A 19,844-nucleotide genomic window follows, 5' to 3' on the forward strand; every position below is an offset into this window, starting at 1 on the left:
CTGCGCTTTCTAGTGTGTAGAAAACCCTATCTGTTGAATCGCCCGTTTCTTGTTTTCTGGCCAAGTTAAAGAGAGAGCGAGCTCGAGACAGAGAAATGACTGTTATTGATTTAAAAACGTGGGGGTGAGGTGAGCCCACTTCCGTCTGGTGATGTCTTATGGACCAACGCCTCAGCCACCCCTCCTCTTCCCCACCAAGTGGCGTCCAGCCAAATGTCATTTCTCCTATAATCCCCAGATAACCATTTTAATTAAAATTTACAAAAACCGCCCCAGCAGCATGCGGTTCTGACTTCTCCCCGCTCAGAGAGCCAATGAGAAAAAAATTCCCCTCAGAGAAAAGACGGGCAGAAACGCCTCCCACCCCAGTGGGGGCCGCGGGAGCCGGGCTGTCGCGTCGCGTGCTGGCAGTTACCTTAGGCGCCGTGACGAAGTGCTCCCACCTCTGTCCCATGGACTTGTCCTTATTGATTTTTTTTATTGTGCTCTTGCTTCCACCTGGGTCCCTGAGTGAGAAACAGCTTAATGAGTTTTCCGTTCCCAGAGCCTTGGTTTACTACAAGTTCTTTTAGGAAATGCAATAAATGGAGGATGGACGGCGGCTGTTCTCTGTGATGGGCTTTTTTCTTTTCCCCCCACCCCCTGTGTGGATGAAGAAGGGAGAGGGGCACATTGCCATAGCTGGGTCTTGTCTGTGGAAATTGAGGTTAGGAGGGATCACTGCTTACACGGTGGGGTGAGAGAGGCAGAATGTGTGTGTATGTGATCTGCGTCTGTCTGCCTTTTGGACTTGGGTCCTCTCTCTCTCTCTCTCTTTTTTTAAAGATTTTATTTATTTATTTGACAGACCGAGATCACAAGTAGGCAGAGAGGTAGGCAGAGAGAGAGAGGAGGAAGCCGGCTCCCAGCTGAGCTGAGAGCCCAATGCAGGGCTCGATCCCAGGACCCCGAGGTTGTGACCTGAGCTGAAGGCAGAGGTTTTAACCCACTGAGCCACCCAGGCGCCCCAAGGACTTGGGTCCTCTCTTAGACCCCAGGGCAGGTCTACTCCAGGGCAGTTATTCCTGGGAGTGAGCTGAAAAGCCCATTCAGCTTTTGGGCTTAACAATCCCCCCATGAGGGACACTCCCAAGTAATACAGAGGGTGGGTTACTGGGGGCGGGGGGACTGGGGACAGCCTGTGGGGTGGGTTCCATGGTGAAAATCACTGGTTTGGAGTGTACTGAGCAGAACTCTGTATGATGCTACGTTCAAGATGCTTTTGTGCATTCTCACTGAATCATCTCAATAAAACATTGCGTTGTTGCCATCCCATTTTACAGATGAGAAAACACACTGGGTGGGGTGGGGGCAGGGCTCAAGTCACTCACCCAGATACAGATTTACAGTGAAACTAATGACCCTCACTTGAATGGGTTCCTCTGGGGCCATGTACCTAATTTCTTTTTTTCTTAAATTTATTTTCATGTATTTTATTATTATTTTTATTAGCTTATAATGTATTATTTGCTTCAGGGGTACAGGTCTGTGAATCATTTTCTGTTGTAATTTTATATTCTTTTTCTTAAAACACTGCCCTCCCCCAATTAATTAAACTTCAGATACCCTAAATCCTGGATCTTCCCCTCATGGGTTGGGAAATTTCTCGGTACGAGACTGAATCTCCGGCAGGTTTTGTTGGTGACAAGCCTGTAATCCCTCATCTAAAACCCAAGGGACCTGATGTGTTGCCCTGTTGGTATTTTGGGAAGGGGCATACATACGTATACCCTATGTTAACATAATCCTTCCAGTGGGGTCAGGGACAGCATCCTGGAACCAAACACACTGATATATATATATATATATAAATATTTACACTAGGTGGGATAAAGAATGTAAACAGCTTCAGGTCAAATTTTGCCACCAAATCTAGTTTGGTTCTTGTCAAGTTTTACTGTCAAATGGGTCATGGAAAAATTGAGTGTTCAGAGCCTTTTGGATTTTGAACTTGGGGCTATAGGGCAATTGATAAGGAAGTGGGGAGACTCAGCGTGTACGCTCTCAAGTCCATATACCTACCTACTGATAGATAGATCCATCCCTCCATCTGTCCCTTTCTTTATCTCCTTTTTCTCTTGCGAAAGGATTTTGGATGGCTGGGATCCTTCAGATCATTTAGCTGGCTGTCACTTAGCACAGAGCAGGGACTTGAGGGAATGAGATGGCCAGACCAGACTCATGAAGGGATGCGTTGACAGGGCTGCTGAGTGCTGGGGAGATGCTCAGATATCGGAGGTAAAAGATAAGGGAGCTAAAACCTGCCTCAGACTGGCTTCTCGTGGCACGGGGCTCTAGGTAGCAAAGTCAGAGGCTTTTGCCAACCCAGACATGGAGGGGGTCATGCTCTCGTGGATGGCAGGACTTCGCCGAGCATCGGGCAGCCCACAGCCACAACGCAAGCATCGCACACAGGCGATGGTGGAAGTCGGGCTGGGGAGGGCGGGGTGAGAATGTGCCTCCAGGCTTTTTGTAAGACTTTATGTTTGATTACACAATAAAAAGCCCTCTGAATAATTAACAGTGAAGCTCATTTAACGTTGGTTCTGCCTGCTTCTCCCCCGAGTAATCAAATTAGGGAATATTTAAAATCCAGCCAGAGGAAGGACTAGCAATACACCAGTCCTATAAACAATATTTAAACTAGTGGCGCTTTTGAAGTCTGATTTAAGGCTCACCGACTGGAAGCTTTCGCGGTTCAGCTTTGGAGCATTTCTTTCAAGACCACAGGGCTTTTCGGCTTCTTCCCTTTGCTCATGCAGCTCCTGCTGTGCCTCCAGCCTCCTTCTTGAAGTTCAAAAGCAACCCCCTTCCCCTTTTAAAATTAAATCGGGTCCCAGCCAAGCTTTCAAAATCTTAAATATTCAAGCCCAATCGGGAAGATGGAGGTTTTCTGTTAACGCGTCCTAGATGACCCGAAATCCATTGCGACTTGAGACAGCAGGTAAATGAGCTAAAAATACAGCAAGTCTCCCCGAGATCTTAAAATCGCCCCACACCCTTGCTCATGCAAAGCCACTGATAAAGAAAGGGCCTGGTTAGACAGAATCGGTCTCTCTGATGTTTCATTCTCAGGAGCAAATAAACCAAAAAGGAATCTCAGGTAGGGGCAGGAAAAGAAAGAAACCACCTGAGTTTCTTTGTCCACAGGAGGCCGAGTGCACACTTTGTCCAAGATGGACATGGCAAGGGGATGCTCCTCACCAGGGCTTGGTGGGATAGTCATTAGTGCTGTTTACCAAGTAGTCCCTGGTCTTTGGGGCTCCTCAGCATCAGGGGCAGCCCTGTGACTTGCTTTATTTAAAAATGCATGAGTGAAAGTGACATATGGCATGGAGAGTGGGTGCTTTAAGGGCTAGCCCTCAAGGCAGGTTCCTTTCTCTGCATTGTTGATGGTGGAAGCTTGTGTTGAGACGAGAACTCCCATCAGCCTGGGTCCTCGAGTGACCGAAATGAGCACAGCCCCGTGTCGATGATGGGTGGGGTGAGCAGGAAATGAACTTGGGTTGCACTAAGCCGCTGAGATTTTCAGGTTGTTCATTACGGCAGCTTAACTTAGTTTACCTAATTGGTGTCCCTGACGCACTGTTTGTGTGACCTTAGGCAAGTCTCTCTGAACCAGAGAACCGGGAGAAGTAGCCTATGTTGGTGGTTAACAGCAGGTTTGAGAATCAGGTGGACTGGGTGTTCGAGTCCTGTGCTTGCCCTGCTGCTTCTGAGGTGTGTGTGTGTGTAAGCTACCTAGCCTCTCGAAGCCTCGGTGCTCTGATCTGTAAAATGGAGAGAATAATATTAGCTACGTCAGAGGCTTGGTGTGAGGATGGGGCGGGGCTTGTTCAGGGTTTGTGGGCGTGTCTCATATAGAGAACTGAACACAGTTAAACTGCGAACCACGTGCTTTTCCGACAGACAGCTTAGCATGGCTTGGGGGAGGGGCTGATGGTGGAGAACAAGGCAATAGGACAGATCCGTGGGGGAGAAGTGGCTATGATTTTCAGACCATAATTTCCCCCCTGCTGAAGCTTTCGGGGGAGGGGATCCTAGTTGCTAGAAATCAAGGGATGAAAGCGTGGAGCACCGTCGCATCTCATTTAACTGTACCCGCCAAGCACATTTTGTTCCCGGCAAGTCACTTGGAATGTCTCCCCGCAGTAGCAATCAGAGTCGTTTTCTCCAATAATTCCCTCTCTCTCTTTGCGAACCGTCATTTGGGGTAAAACACCTGCTTCTCAGAGCGGAAAGTCTGTTGGCTGGTTTAGAAGGCATTCGTGTGTCCACGACCGAGTTGGAAGGACAGAGCCAGCTGCCGATGGTGCACCAGGGAGGGGACAGAGACCAGAACTCCTGGGACCTCCCAAGTGGGTCGCCTCCCTTGTGACAGGTGCTCCGATCATCCTGCCACAGTCCCCTACTCCCGCAGAGATGTCCTCTTGAGTAAAACAGTGGAGGCACGATGCAATTAAGTCAGTGCAGAGAGGAGAGCAGGTGGAATCAGAGATTTCACTCAAATGTCACCTCCTGAGTGAGTCTTTCCCAGACGACCCAATTTAAAAGTCACCCCCCACCTGCCACTGTCCTATCACCTCATCAATTTCTTCATGACACTTGATGCTACCTCAAAGCACCTTGATTACTGCATGTTTATTATCTGCTGCTCTCCCCACGTCCCCTAGAACAGATGCTCCAGAGAATAGGGATGTCTGCTCCCTTCTCTGCTCTATCCCCAGTAGTGCCTGAAAACAGGTTTGAGGGAAATGAGCGTTTCTGGGGTGGGAGGGGTGCATGGGACAGATGAAAGAAAAACCAACTTCAATATAATAATTGCTATTTTGCGTGTTGCTGGGAATGATGCTGCATTTCCCTCCACCCACCGCCATGAGATTGACAGTCTGGCAAATTAGAAGTTCTTGCAGGAATTGGTTAAATATGGTGATTAACTCCGCAGTCATCGAAAGAGGTTTTGATATGGAGACTTGGTTCCCATATATTAACTTGAATACCAAAGCCATAAGTATGGAGTGGCCTTTTTTGTTGTTTAAAAGAAAATTGTATATGCACATATCATATTATCTTGGCAAGGGGCAGTCCCTTTTGTATCCTGGGGGTCGCCTGGCAAATCCTACTTTGTGATGAGTTACTCTTTTCGTTTTTGGACACCACATTGTGCCCTAAATTTATTGGAAGACTTCCGGGCTTTCGCTAGGCACAGAGGAAACTGCCTCTTAGTGATTAAGCACACGTGCTCTGTAGCTGGGCTTACCTGAATTCCAGTCCTTAGCTTTTACGAGCCATGCGATTTTGAGCATGTTAGTTAAGTTTTCTGTGCCTCGGGTTCCTCTTCTGTCGGAATGAGGCCAACTGGAGGAATGTACTCAGAGCAGCGCTTGATGTGGGGAGCACTCAGAGCCAACTGTTTCCATCAGGACACAATTGTTAGATTTAGTTGCCTGTGTCCTATTTGGAACGTCAGAGTGTGGCTGCCTTTTAGCCATCCACGTTTTTCTAAAGGAAGGAACAGCAGGTTCCTTGTGCCTGGGTACCCTGGCCCTTGAGTGTCTGGACTCCCTTAATAAAAGTCAAGATCATACCCACCTGGACTCCCTAGTTAAGAGTGGCTGCGATGATGTCTCTCTAGGACAGCCCTAGGAGTAGGACATAGATGATTTTGCTACCCAGGGGACAGCCCCTCACACCTTCACTTCATGCTGTATGCTGTGCCTTGACCAGAAGGCGAATCAGGGGGCTCTTTACTCTCCTGCCTGGCCAGGGGTCCTACCAGGCTCTTTGCCATGGGAACTAGGGAAGATGGCAGCAGGGGCTGGGGTTGAGTGGAACTGGGGAGGAGAGGTGCTCGCTTACACCTCATCTCGTTTGCTTCTCTGATTTGACAGCAAAACATGACCTGAACTGATGGGAGGCTTCCAATGACCTTTATTTATCTTTATTATGCACTTAGTGTATATATTCATTTTTTTCCCCTGCGGAAATACTGTGTTGGATGATAGTCTGCTGCTCCAGTTCTTTCTGGGGGTGTGATGTTTTCTACAGTGTATGCCCCATATTGCCTTTCTAAAATGCCAAAAAAGAAAAAAAAAAAGCAATTCTGAAATTCAGGTGGTCCCAAAGGTTTAGATAAAGACTTGGGTAACTTTATATATAAAATAAGTCTTACTTTGCTGAAACAGAGGCTTTCTGTCTCTCAGAGAAAGGTAATTAGCACACTTGGTATTGAAAGCCCAGTTTCTGCTCTCTTGTGGACCCGATCATCTTGTCAATTGAAATAAACTCTCCCTGCTAGCCATGGGATTAATGAGGATGCTGGGAAATGATAATGTGTTTGAATTGCCACATGATGAACTTGGGAAGCCCCCCCAACCCCCACCGATAAGGCACAGCCTCAGATGAAACTCATAATGACATCCTAATCTGTCATCTGTCCATTCACCCAAGCATCCACCAGTTCTAGCCAAATATGGGATCTTCCTATAATTAACAAAGGTCATCCTCTGCTTGCGGCGTGCTAGCCGCCAGTTAGTAAAAATTTTGCTGCCTGTAGAAAGCCCATGTTGAGATATTGAACCACCCCACTTCCTTGCTATAAAATCCATAAGGGGGCGGGGTTGGATCTGCAGCCATCATCATGCCTCATAGAAGAGAAACCTCTGGGATCTACAGGTCCCTGATGATGGATGTTTCCTTTTGGAAAGTACATGGTGGGTGTCGGGGCTCAGGGTTTGTGTTTCAGATGCTTGGATAGCAGGAGATGCTGGCTGCTTGAGGGAGGAAACTCAGAACAGCACAGTCAGGGGACTGGAAGTTTGGTATTTCTCTGTTGGTGTCATTCCCTGGATTGTTTGTCTTTGCAACCAGATTTTGGTTGACCTTGCTTAGCTTCCTTTCTGTCTGTATGTTTGTTCATTCTCCCTGTGAACGGGGATCTCATCTGTTGCTAAAACTCTGCTCAGAAGATTCTTTCCTTCCTTGCCTGAAGTCTCGATGGCTTTGATAATCAAAGAGCCAACTGTTCTTGGAAATGGGGATTTTAATCTTGAATAGCTATCATTCAGTGAGCCCTCACAGTGCTCCCAGTCACTGGGCTAAACGCTCTGTGTTCTTTATCTTCTTGATGCTCACAATAACTCTTCTGAGGCACGAGCCCGTATGATGGACAAAGAAATAGAGGTCCAGAGATGTTCAGTGACCAAGGTCACATAGCTACCAAGCGGCAGAGCCTGGACTCATCCAGGTCCATCTATGCTCAAGCCCTTGCTTTTACTCCCTCTCAGTTCCTCTGGGCTTTAAAAAATGCATTTGAAGATTTAGAGACATTTGAGTTTATGTTATCAGGATGAAACAACATAAACAGGAATTAGGCATTAAACACAAGACAGCCTTCTCCTTTCTTGCTAACTAAAAAGACATTTTCTGGCACTTTCTGGGAAACCTAAGCCCCTGCCCAGCCCCCACCCTCAGATTTACCTATTTTTAAAAAAAAATCAGGGATGCCTGGGTGGCTAAGTCGGTTAAGCCGCTGCCTTCAGCTCAGGTCATGATCCCAGGGTCCTGGGATGGTGTCCCGTGTCCGGCTCCTTGGTCAGCGGGGAGCCTGCTTCTCTCTCTGCCTCTGCCTGCAGCTCTGCCTGCTTGTTCTCTCTCTCTCTCTTTCTCTCTCTCTCTGACAAATAAATAAATACATAAATTCTTTCAAAAAATAAAAAATAAATCAATCCCCCAAAATGGTGTGCTAGAGGTGGCTTCTGCTGGCTCACAAGAACTGAACATGGGCCCCTGTCCCCAGCCCCAGGGTCACGTTGGTAAGCCTGAAGTCAGCCATGGCTGGATGATGCCCACCGTGGAAATTGACATTGTTATGCATCGTGGGGTTTCCTTCTTGGAGAACTGTTCTGTTTATTAAACATTTATTAAACATGTACTAACATACCATCAAACTAAAACCACCATCAGGAGCAAATGGTTCACTAGGAAAAAGCAAGCCCCAGCAAATACTCTGACTTCCCATGGGAATCTTTCTGGATGCATTTTTCTGTCAGGCTGAGGTTCTGGTTCCTGTTCTGCTCTGATGGATCTCCGTGGATCCCTGATGGAATTCTGGTCTGGCAAGTCACAGGGAGAACCTCCATGACTCCCAGTGTGACCACCGTGTCTTTTTTTTTTTTTTTTTAACCGCAGGTGACAGTTTCTGGTCACATGCTGGGGACATTTCTAAAACCTAGCAAAAGAAATAAAGATGCTTCTTTTTTTTAATCTCCTCAATCCAAGTCCTACATTATATTCTTGCCTCAGTTTGGGAGAATGGATGCCCAAATGTTGGGAGGCCAAAGTGTTGCTGCTAGTAGCTTGGGGAGATGAAATGCTATTAGAAGTCTGCTGGCTGAGGGATGCTTTTCTTAGAATCTAAGCCATCAACTGTGAAAAAAAAAATTAGATGTTGCCTTGACCCAGAAATCCCATTTCTCAGAATCTGGCCAACAGGGAGATTTTCAACTGGGCACAAATATATGTACGAGGGTGTTCCATGCAGTACTATTTGCAATGACCAACACTTGGGAACAACCTTAGTGTCCCCCAGTAGAGAAATGGTTATCTAAATTATGGTCCACCCCTGCCATAGACCGTGGATAACTATTTCTTTATGAGGGATGGCATTCTGTTAAAGGATGGTGGAAACTGTCAAAAGAATGTAGGAACTTTGTACATACCATCATGGAAAGATGTCCATGAGATATTTTATCTTATTTTTAAAGATTCATTTATTTATTTTAGAGAGAGAGAGAGAGAGAGAGCAAGAGGGCAAGTGAGTGGGAGGAGGGGCAGAGGGAAAGAGAGAATCTTAAGCAGACTCCCCATTGTGTGTGGAGCCCTATGTGGGGCTCAGTCTCATAACCCTGAGATCATGACCTGAGCCAAATTCAAGAGTCAGATGCTTAACTGACTGAACTACCCAGGTGCCTCCATAAGATATTTTAAAAGGGGAAAAGTAGAAAAATGTTCAATATTCAGAACAATATTCAGGGTATGATGCCAATTCTGTTAAGAAAAAAAGAGGGGTATACTTACATAGATTCATAAGGGGAAGGCATTAGGTCTAGAAGGAGGAAGGTCATACCTCAGGCCTTTAAAGGGGGATTTTTCTAAGAAGAATAAGTAATGTATGGGAAATGTCTTAAGCATGTCATTTTCAAACAAATTCTTTGAGCCACATAGATATTTTGGAAATAACTGGGGTGTCTTGTTGGGGATGGGAGAGAGTTGGAGGGGCCCCAGGTCCCCCAGGCCTCCCAACTTCCTGCTTTGTATAGAAGTTACATTTTAAAAATTTTGTTTTACATTATTGGGGTTTCCATTAAAAAAAAAATTTCTGGTTCTTTTAAAAAAATAATAAAGGTTATAAACCAGAGCACCAAGAGAAACTACAGTTTTCAGTTCATCTCAGCCCCAAACATTGAATCAGTTGGAGTTACTAGTCTATCAATAGATGCATGATTTATAGTTCCGGTTGCATTTGATGTTAGTTTATCTGGGCTCTGGTGCAAGGGGTGAATTAGAGCAGGGGGTAGGGTAAGGGTTTGGGAGGTGGGTGGAAAACACCCTTAGGAAGATGGAATTAATTAAGATTTGGGAAGAGAAGGAAGATTGAATTCAGCTGGAGGGTGGGCAGGGTGGTGAGAAAGAGGCCATTGTCAGTTTATTGGGGTGGGAGTTGAAGGGGTTCCCACTTATGGGGGAAGGGGAAATATTTTTCATCACTCAGCATTGGATTTTCACAGAGCAAATCTGATTCCTCAGGTTAGGGTCCCTTACCATTTAGCACTATTCTTGGAGTCAACATGACTCTCCATAAAGAACAGAGGCCTTATATGCCTGCCTGTTCATTGTCCGCCTGCCCATGTGGGGGCAATGCAGTTCCTGCAACAGTGGCCTCAGGGCTTTTGCATGAACCCTCCCCAGAGAGGAGATGCACACCATTGGCTCTCATGAGCCTATATGACCTGTATGCCCTGGCTCTGCGCTCACCCCTGTCTGGATCCCACAGAGCACATCAGGGAACTCCTAAAGCAACCCACCCTCCAAAAACAGCAAAAGGAGGGGAACAGATAGGAAGCCCTCCCCATTACATAGTCCACTGCTAGTGATGGCGGGTTGAAGGGCTGAGACCTACTTTGGATTCCAGCAGGTGATCACGGGCTTCATGGTATGGTGGGTGTGGTCGATAGTCAGGGCCTCCAGAAGCCAGTGGAGGGCACAGAGCTGGCGGAAGAGGGGCTCCCTGCAAAGACAGAGGTGGGAGGAGGGAGCACAGAGGGATCCTGTTGGAACTATGTCCTTCACAATAATAGGCACAGAGACAGTTGTGCTGGCTTTCCAGTTAGAGAGCTGTTGCCATGTTCCAGGCATGGTATTTCCTGTTCCTCGTCTCATCGAGCCTTTGCAATGTGTCCATGAGGCATTCGTGGGCCCATGTTATAGATGAGGCATGTGAGGCTCAGGGGAGTAAAGGAATGTGTGGCAGTTTGCTGACTTGGCAGGTGGCAGAACCATGATTTGATGGGAGACGACTGTGTGCCAGTTATGGGGTGGGGGGATTTCTATGTGGGACAGGAGAAACAATGGAGGGGTCCCCCAGCTAGAGGTCTTGATTCAGGCAAAGTGAGTAGGTTGAGGGACGTTTATATCCTATAGGTATCTGCCTGTTCATCTGATAAAAGTACAATAAATACACTAAGAGTGTCAAAGAGGGCTGGACACGCAAGGAAACTGGATTTATTATAATCTTCCTCCTCCCCCCGATCAACAGATGGACCCATTGTTTTAAATTTATAGGTCCTTTGCCTGAAAATGTAGCTGGATGTTGAAGAAAACCACAATGAACGTATTATTTGAAAAATAGCCGAAACACTGTATAAAAACATATCTCACCTGTATTTTCTGATTTGGGGTGGCATCATGTATTACAGGGAACCAGGCATTGAGTAGGGCACCTTACACACTTTATTTAATTCTCCCAACAACTTGCATGGGTGTGAATCGTTGTCCACATTTTAAAGAAGAGGAAACTAAGGCTCGGAGAGATACCGTCACTTTGTAGTAGGTCACACAGCTTGTGGGTGACAGAGGCGGGATCTGAATATCTCATTCAGTGCTCCCAACAACCCCATAGTAAGGTACTGTTACTATGCCCTCTTTGCAGGCGAGGGGCTTAGGTAAGGGAAATTGCTCAAGGTCATATTGCTAGGGCTGGTGGGGATCTGAAGTCGTCTGTTTCACCTCAGAGTCTGTGCTTTCATCCGTCCCGGCTCTGTCCATGGTGCTGACGAAGCTGATGCAGTGGTCACCTGGGGCATGGGCTCAGGAGAGGGTTAACCTGCTGCCTGCACTTTTCCTGGAAACAAGGTCACCTCCTCCCTGCATGATCTCTCCTCTTACACTAATGGGTGAGATGCCTCCATTATGAACCTGTGTAATTGCTCTTCTCTGAAGTTGATCTTGATCAATAATCCCCAGGGTTCCTGGGCCTGATGGGCAGAGGGGCAGGAAGGGACCCACCCTCTCTGCTTCCAGGAAGGCCCCAACCCAGAAGGTGGGGGCCGAGTATGGAGCTGACCCAGGGCTGTCCCGGTGAATCCCCTGAGAGGTATCCCTTGGGGGTCTTAGGAAAACCAGGGTCGTCAGCTCTCTTTCTTCTGCTCTGGAGCCCTTCCTCCCTCCTTTCTTTCCATACATTGTTTACAAACACCTACTATTCCCTCATTTCTAATTTAAAGGTTCTGCAAGCCTCTCGCCCTTCCAATTCTGGTCTGTCTTCCCCCTTAGCACCACCTGGGTCCTTACAGGTGCATTTCAGCAGCTCTGAGCACTGGGCCATGTCCAGCGTTTCGCCCAGAGCAGCAGCTAGCTCTGCCATGTGCCTGGCACCCCATGTTACCCTCACCATAACCCAGGACATTGCAAAAGTCCCTGGGACATGTCCCCTCTTCTGTTCACCATAGAGAGCCCCTGCCAGCCTGGGCTTTGGGTTGTGTGGGGTGGAGGCTGGGAGGAAGGGATAAGCAAATGGTGTTAACTGGTGAGGTGAGGTCTGCTTGGTCATGGTGGGTGTGAGGATGTGGGCATGTGAGCATCAGATTCATTTCTGCAGGTGACAAGCACAGGCATAAACCCGACTCTTCCCCTCCCCTTGCTTAAAATCTTTAAACTCTCTACACCATCTGTTTTGGGCTAAACTGTGTCCCCCTCAAAATTTGTATGTTGAAGTCCTAACCTCCCCCACCCCGAGACCTCAGAATGAGCCCATATTTGGGGATGGAGACTTTGATGTGGTGACTATATTAAAATGGGGCCCTAACTACGAGAAGAGGAAATTAGGACACATAGAGAGACACCTGTGATGCACATGCTGGAAGGAAAGACCATTTGAGGACACAGGGAGAAGGAAGCCTCAGAAGAAGCCAACCCTGCTGACAACCCCTGGACTTCCAGCCTCTAGAACGATGAGAAAATGAATTTCTACCATTGAAGCATTTTGTTAGGGCAGCCTACTAGGGCAGCCCTGGGAAACTAACACACGGTCCCCTATGAGACTCCAATCCATCTCACGTGCCTTGAGTCTCCGCACGGCCCCTCTTCTGTCATCTGCAGCCTAGGGAAGTTCTGCTCAGTTGCTCAGGCTCACCGCACTCTCACTTAGCACCTCCTGAGTTAAAATCCTAGCTTTGCCACCTACTAGCTATGTGCTCGTGGCAAAATTACTTCACTTCGCAAGCCTCACTTTCCTCACCTATAAAATGGCAGGAATTGTTAGATTGAGGGTGAGAAGAGGTGGTTGGGACTGTTCTCTGCTCTGATATATATTTCTCTTCCTCTTCCTTCTCTGCCTCTCAGCTCAGATGTCCCCTCCACCAGGAAGCCTTCCTTGATTTCTCCAGGTCTGGGTTAGCCTCTCTTCCAGTGTCCAAAAGCCCATCCCATCTTTATAGCATATCTCTTTGTCCCTACATTCCCAGTTGCTGCTCTACTGTAACTATCTGTTTACTTGTCTCTCTAGCCCTGCAAGCTGCAGAGTCTTGTCCACTGCAGATTACTGCTGGGCACAGAGTAGGCTCAGTATATTGCTGGCTCCTGAATGGAAGGTGGTGGCAGTGAACTGGTTCAAATCTGACATTTTCTAGAGCTGATAACTTGGGCAAAATTCTCACTTGCAGAACCACTGAGATAATGAAAAGTAGTAACAACAACAACATAGCAATAGCAAACACGTCCCACAGAGCATTTACACTGTGCCAGCAGACTCCGTGCTAAGTGCTCTACATATGTTGACTAAGGTCATCCCTGTGAGGAAAGTATTATGGGTATCCCCATTTTGCAGATAAGGAAACTGAGGCCGTGTAACCTGTCCAGATTCAAAACAGCCAGCAAACAGCAGGGCTTGAATCTTAGCCCAGGCAGTCTGGGTTCTGAATCTGTGCTTTATCTATGATATTGATGTTGTCTCTTGTCACCAGGGAGAGCCCTCCCTTTTCACTAGAATAGGGTCTTGTCCAATGGGTTTGGACGTTACTCTCCACTTACAAGAAGTGCCTCACGAAAACCTGCGCAAGGTATTTATATATAACAGCTTTATTCAGAACTGCCGAAACTTGGAAAGAGCCAAGATGTCCTTCCGTAGTTGGAGGGATAAATAATCAGTGGTACATACACCCAGACAATAGAATATTCAGGACTGACAAGAAATGAGCTCTCAAGCTAGAAAAAGACATGGAGGGGAAATGCCTATGGCTAAGCGAGAGAAGCCAACCTGAAAAGGCTACATCGTGTGTGATTCCAACTGTACGACATTCTTGAAAGGACAAAACTACGGAAACGGTGGGAAGATCAGTGGTTGCTAAGGGTCGTGTGGGGAAGGAGGATGAACAGGTAGGGCAGAGGGAGTTTTTAGGGCTGTGAGCACACTCTGTATGGCATTCTGATGGTGGTTACATGCTATTACACACCTGCCCAAACCAACAGAGTGCACAACCCCTGAGTGAGTCCCAACGTAAACTGTGGACTTCGGCTGATGACCTTGTCAGTGTAGATGCTTTGGTGGTAACACCCGCACCCCTCCGGTGGGGGATATTGCTTAACGGGGGAGTCTGAGCACGGACAGGGCAGGGGTTATAAGGAGAGTCTTTGTATCTCCAACATACTTTTGCTCTGAACCTAAGGCTGTTCTAAAAAAAAAAAAATGAAGTTTTAATGAAAAAAAAAGAAAGTGCCTCAAACCTGGCAATTGTTCATCTCATGTGCAGTAAAATAAGCTGGAGGAAAAAAAAGGGGAGGGGGGAAGTAAGAAAGTCCCTGGAGACCCACGCGATAGAAATCAGTACTGTCTCATAATGACTGTATGTCAGGTCATAGCACGGTGTTTTTTATTTTCCCGAATTAAAAGAGAAGGCATTTATTTTCTGAAGCGCGGGGCATAATAGATGAAAACACCGAAGGGGGGGTTGCACGAAGCCTGCTTCTGAAGTCCTCCGGGTCAGAACTCCAGGGGAGCACAGCTGAATAGCCCATTCTATTGAAACTGCTTTACCAGCCGGAATGCGAGTGGGCGGAGACATCCCTGAGAAGACAGCGTTTTGTGCTTCTACAAAGAGAAATGGGAAAATGCCTACCAAGCCATTTCACGCACCCCATGCCAGCTGCTGAGGACAGCCCCGGACAGGGTGCCGGCGCGACTCCTGTGGTTCCCTCGCCTATGGGAAGGCTGTGCGGGGCAGCCCGGCCTCTCAGAGAGGAAAGAAGGAGCTCTTTCTCATTTCTAGAGACCATCCCGCCCACGTTTTTATAGATAAAGATCAAGGCTCCTTTGACATGATTGAATTGATCCCTATACAGTCAATCCAGAATATTCAGCCAGTTTGGGAATCAGTTACCTTGGAGCGAAGGGATTGGCCGGACTCTGATCCGTGTCAGCTGATGTGACAACTGAGGATTTGAGAACTGATCAGGCATGCTCTGCCCTGATGCCTTTTGGTAGGCAGAATACAGAAATGTCCCTCCCTGTATCTGTACACTGTACAATGTGACTTTGCGTCTTCCTCATCAAGAGCTGGAATCTTTGCCCCATTCCTTGTATCTGGGCTGGCTTGATGCTTTGGCCAGTAGAATGTGGTGGAAGAAGCACTGTGTCCATTCCGAGCCTAAGCCTCAAGAGACTTTGGTGCTCAGGCTCCTGTTCTTGGAACCCATCCTGACTGCCCGGGCTAGGCTGCTGCATGATGAGAAACATGTGGCCCAGTCACTCTTGTCACCCTAGCAACCAGTGAGTTTGCTGGCTCCTGAATGGAAGGTGGTGGCAGACCTGTGAGTGATGCCAACCTAGGTGGCCGGCCTCATGCATACCCATCATCTGGGCACACAGACATGCACAAACCCAGCCAGGATTAGCCAAGCCAACCCCGACCGACAGAACCACCCAGTTGACCTGTAGACTTGAGAGCAACAGGAAATGGTTATTATTTTAAGCAACTCCGTTTTGAGGTATTCGGTAATACAGCAACAAATGACTGATACACTCACCGAAGGCAGCCAGAGCCTTTTAACAGCCAAAGAGAAGAAAGAGCAGCTTTACAAACTCTAGCCAGTGGGGGCTACTATCTGTTTGCAAATAAAACTTTATTGGAACACAGCCACATCCATTCATTGCAACTTTCACACTGCAATGGCGAAGTTAAGTAATTGCAAGAGAGACCATCTGGTCTGCAAAGTCTAAGGTATTTACTGTCTGTACCTTTAGGAGAAAGTCTGCTGACCCCAAGTCTAGGGGGCGATAGACACCAACAACCACCACTGTTCATCACCATCATCATCGTCATCATCCTGGCCTATCTAACAAACCTGGTTATAAAGATCTGATTTAGGAGTGAGGAGGTCAGAATTCCTGTTGTAAAAATTGGGGCAGATTCTACCCCGCTCTGGGCTTCGGTTTCCTTATCTGGTCTTGAAGGAGGATGAGTTAGAAACTCTCCAGTTATTTCCAAGGTTGATTTAAGCCTCAGCTTATTCAAACCAAATGAACCAAGAGTGGGGCCCAGGAATCTGCATTTTCCAGGCATCATCCCCACTTCGGTCCTTGGAGGATCCACAGCAAGTGAAAGCTTAAGAACCACTGATCTGGGGCACCTGGGTGGCTCAGTAGGTTAAAGCCTCTGCTTTCGGCTCAGGTCATGATCCCAGGGTCCTGGGATCGAGCCCCACATTGGGCTCTCTGCTCAGCAGGGAGCCTGCTTCCCTTCCTCTCTCTCTGCCTGCCTCTCTGCTACCTGTGATCTCTGTCTGTCAAATAAATAAATAAAATCTTAAAAAAAAAAAAAAGAACCACTGATCTACACCGTTTGCTTTCAGAAGGGTTGTCCACAGGCAGAAGGGCAAGTGTTTCCAAGGGACATGATGAGAAACTGCAAAACCTCTTTTTGCAAGGAGGTGTTTCAAGATCATCAAGTTCAAGTTGCCAGTTGGAAAGTCCCTTAACAAATGAGTTGGACTTCTCGATCGAGAGATCGAGAGATTGCTATCAAGAATCCAGTCATAAGGTCAGTGGAAGAGGAGGAGCAGGAAAGTGGGGAGTGGACTTAATCAAAAGCTGGAATATTAGGGAGGGATACTGAGGACAATGCATTGTTCTACTCTTCAAGTACATGAGACTTGGCTCTCCAAACATATCACGAGCACCTCAGAGGCTCATACTTTCTGTGTAGTGCCTGGTGACGAGCGTTTGGGCTGTGAAGTCAGACAGACTTGGCTGAAAACCCTAGCACAACACCACGCTGAGCTCTGTGACCTTGGGCAGAGGAGCACACCTCTCTGATTGCTGCTTTCTCATCTGCAAGGAGGGTAATAATACACCTATATAACAGGGCTGCTGGGAGAACCGAATGAGATATGCCTACAGAGAAGTCAGTAATGCCAGTATTACTGTGCACCCCTTAGGGACCTAATAAATATTTGACAGATGAGCAGAGAAGTCTACAATCCATTTTACCATTTTCATTGCCCTAAAGCCATGTGTCTTAACATGGCCGGGGGAGGGGGGAGATACGGGGGGAGAGGGTGGGCATGATTTTGCCCCCCGCACCCCGGTAGGCCATTTGTCAACATCCAGAGACATTTTTGGTTGTTACAACTCACAGGTGGGGAGCCACTGGCTTCTAGTAGGTCAAGGCCAGGGATGGTTCCAAATACCTTACAGTACACGGGACAGTCCTTCCCGACAAAAAATTTATCCCTCCCTACATGGGAGTAGTGTCGAGGTTGAGAAACCCTGCCCTAAAGTCAAAAGCTTCTGTCTTTGCACCTGAAATCTTCCAATTGAACAGGGGTAACGAGCACAAAAGAAAACACTGGGTTTGGAATTCTTTGGAATAAACCCAAGGGGAACAAGATGCCCAGGTTTTTAGAAAGCCAAAGTGTTCTTTGTAGAGGGTTGATTAGCCGCTGTTACACCGTGCAATGATGAGTTCATGCCTCGGGTCGGGAGACAGCAGGTGCTTCTCTAGGAAATAGAGCTCCTTGAGTTTTGGGGAAAACATGTCCCCTGAGCCCAGGCTGACACATTGTTGCACACACTCAGGGAGGACTGCAGACGGATTTATCAGGCTTTGCAAACTATTTGACAGCAGAGCGTCTGGCCTGGGAAGGAACGGAATGACTCAGTCCCAGCTGATTTGCCACTTAGCTCTAAAGCACCGTGTCTGCTTTTCTGTTATTTTTGTACACCAAATGGCATTGCCAGCTCCAAGCTCCATGTCCCTTTCAGGAGGACACGGGAACAGCTCAACAGTTTCCCAGTGCCTCGTTAGCTCCTTGAGTCATTTCACCTTGGCTTCCGTTGATAAGCTAGCGAGGCAGACGAGCCAGAGGAGGGACTACTTACACGTGAGCCTCGGGCAGCGAGGGCAGGATGATACAGCTATGCACGGGGATGAAGGGGTGAATGAATCCAGCGCCCGTCTTCTTAACCTTCTCGTCATCGTATGTGCTGGTGTTGGGGGAGAAGCAGAAAGAGAAAAAGAGAGTGAGCAAAGAGCAGCAGTTTTTATTTTATTTATTTATCTGAGAGAGAGCACACGAGGCAGGGGAGAAGCAGAGGGAGAGGGAGAAACAGGCGTCCCGCTGAGCAGGGAGCCTGATGCTGCGGGTCTCGATCCCAGAACCCTGGGATCATGACCTGAGCCAAAGGCAGACGCTTCCCCAACCGAGCCACCCAGGCGCCCCGAGGAGCGGCCGTTTCAAATACCTTCTTCTCTTGCCAGGGTTTATTTGGCAGGCATGATTGGGCACCTACTATGTGCTGGGCAATAATTCTAGCTCAAGGGATGAGGCTTCTAGATGCAGCCAGGGAACAGATCATATTAAAACCCTGCTCTCCTGGAGCATATATCCTAGCAGAGGAGCAAAGAGAATTAAGATAAGTGGGGAAATGCTGTGGTATGCCAATAAAGATTAGGGGTGGGGTATGTTTTCTGAAAAGGCCAGGTAAGTATTTATGACTTTGTCGGACATGCGGTCCAGGTCGAAACTACTTAGTAGAATGAAAGCAGCCATCGGCCTATGGAAACAATATGTAAATGTCAGTGTTTCAGTAAAACTTTATTTATAAAACCAGTCGAAGGGCTGGATGTGGCCCATGGGCTGGCGTTTGCTAACCCTGCTGTACTAAATAGTGGGACATGCTCTGGGGAATTAAAAAAAACAGAGAATTCAGAAGGGCTGGGAAGGGTGGCAGTTGCAATTTTAAATAGGGTGATGAAGGGAGGTGTCACTGAGAAGATGACATTTGTTAAAAATTCTGCAGTGCATAAAGGAGTGAGGCATTCAGATGTCTTGGGGCAGTGCATTCTGGATAGAGTGAACAGCAGGTGCAAATGTCCTGAGGTGGGGCTGTGTTTCAGAGACAATAGGGAGGTGAGCGGGAGGAGGAGAGAGAGAGAACAGGGCCTTGCAGATCACTGCGGGTACTTGGGCCTTTTCTCTAAATGAGAGTAAAGGATTTTGAGCTGAGAGAAGACACGTCTGACTTGCATTCAGAAAGGATCCTTCTCACCGCTGTTTTGAAAATGGTCTATGGTGGAGGTGGAGAGCAAGGACAGAGGCAAGGGGACCTGTTAGGGGCATTGTAATAATTCCAGCCTGAGAGAGGAAGGTGGCTTCAGCTTGGCCATGGGGTCCTGGCCATGGAGACAGTGAAAAGTAGCAATGAAGGTACGAGACATAGGCAAGGAACTGCCTGGAGTTTGTGGTTCCTGTTTCTGGTCCTTTCCCTAAAGAGGCTTCATCCAGCTCTACAGATTGCTGACTCACTGGTTGGTCAAACCAGCCAGGAGATGTGGGGATCTCAAACTTCAGAAGCAGATACAAGCGTGCCCCCAAAGTTCAGCCATAACCAGTCGTGCCCCCACGGCCACCAGGCAGGCTGCTGTGGGAAACCAGAACCCCATGCTCTGTCCCGTAGAGAATTTGGAGAATATGGAAGCTTCCTGTCAAGCCAGACGCCGTCTGGGAAAGGGAAGGAGGGGACTTGCTTGGAGAAGGGAGACAGAGCTCAGACAGGTGGTTCATCTTCGAAACCACTGGTCATTTGCCCAAAAAAGACTGTTAGAAAATGAAATAGAATAGTTACATTTAATGCCATATTAAAAATTGTTTTTTCTCCACCGTCATGGAGCAAGTCCTTTCAGTTATAGAAAATAGTTTCTTTCTTTCCCCCCCCCCTTTCTAGCAGGCCTTAGTCATATATATATATATTT

The 19,844-nt window shown here is 47.6% G+C and overlaps 1 protein-coding gene across 1 annotated transcript in view; it reads right to left on the reverse strand.

Moving 5' to 3' along the window:
• The window catches only part of CCDC60 (coiled-coil domain containing 60), a gene marked incomplete at both ends in the record, with an annotated part of 154,817 nt that overhangs the window by 24,108 nt on the left and 110,865 nt on the right, over positions 1–19,844 (reverse strand). Inside the window, 3 exon segments of the mRNA XM_080822231.1 lie at positions 416–506; positions 10,220–10,327; positions 17,972–18,076. Coding sequence (XP_080678357.1) covers positions 416–506; positions 10,220–10,327; positions 17,972–18,076 — 304 coding nt within the window.

The sequence above is a fragment of the Martes martes genome (assembly GCF_963455335.1).
Source record: "Martes martes genome assembly, chromosome: 13".
Lineage (NCBI taxonomy): Eukaryota > Metazoa > Chordata > Mammalia > Carnivora > Mustelidae > Martes > Martes martes.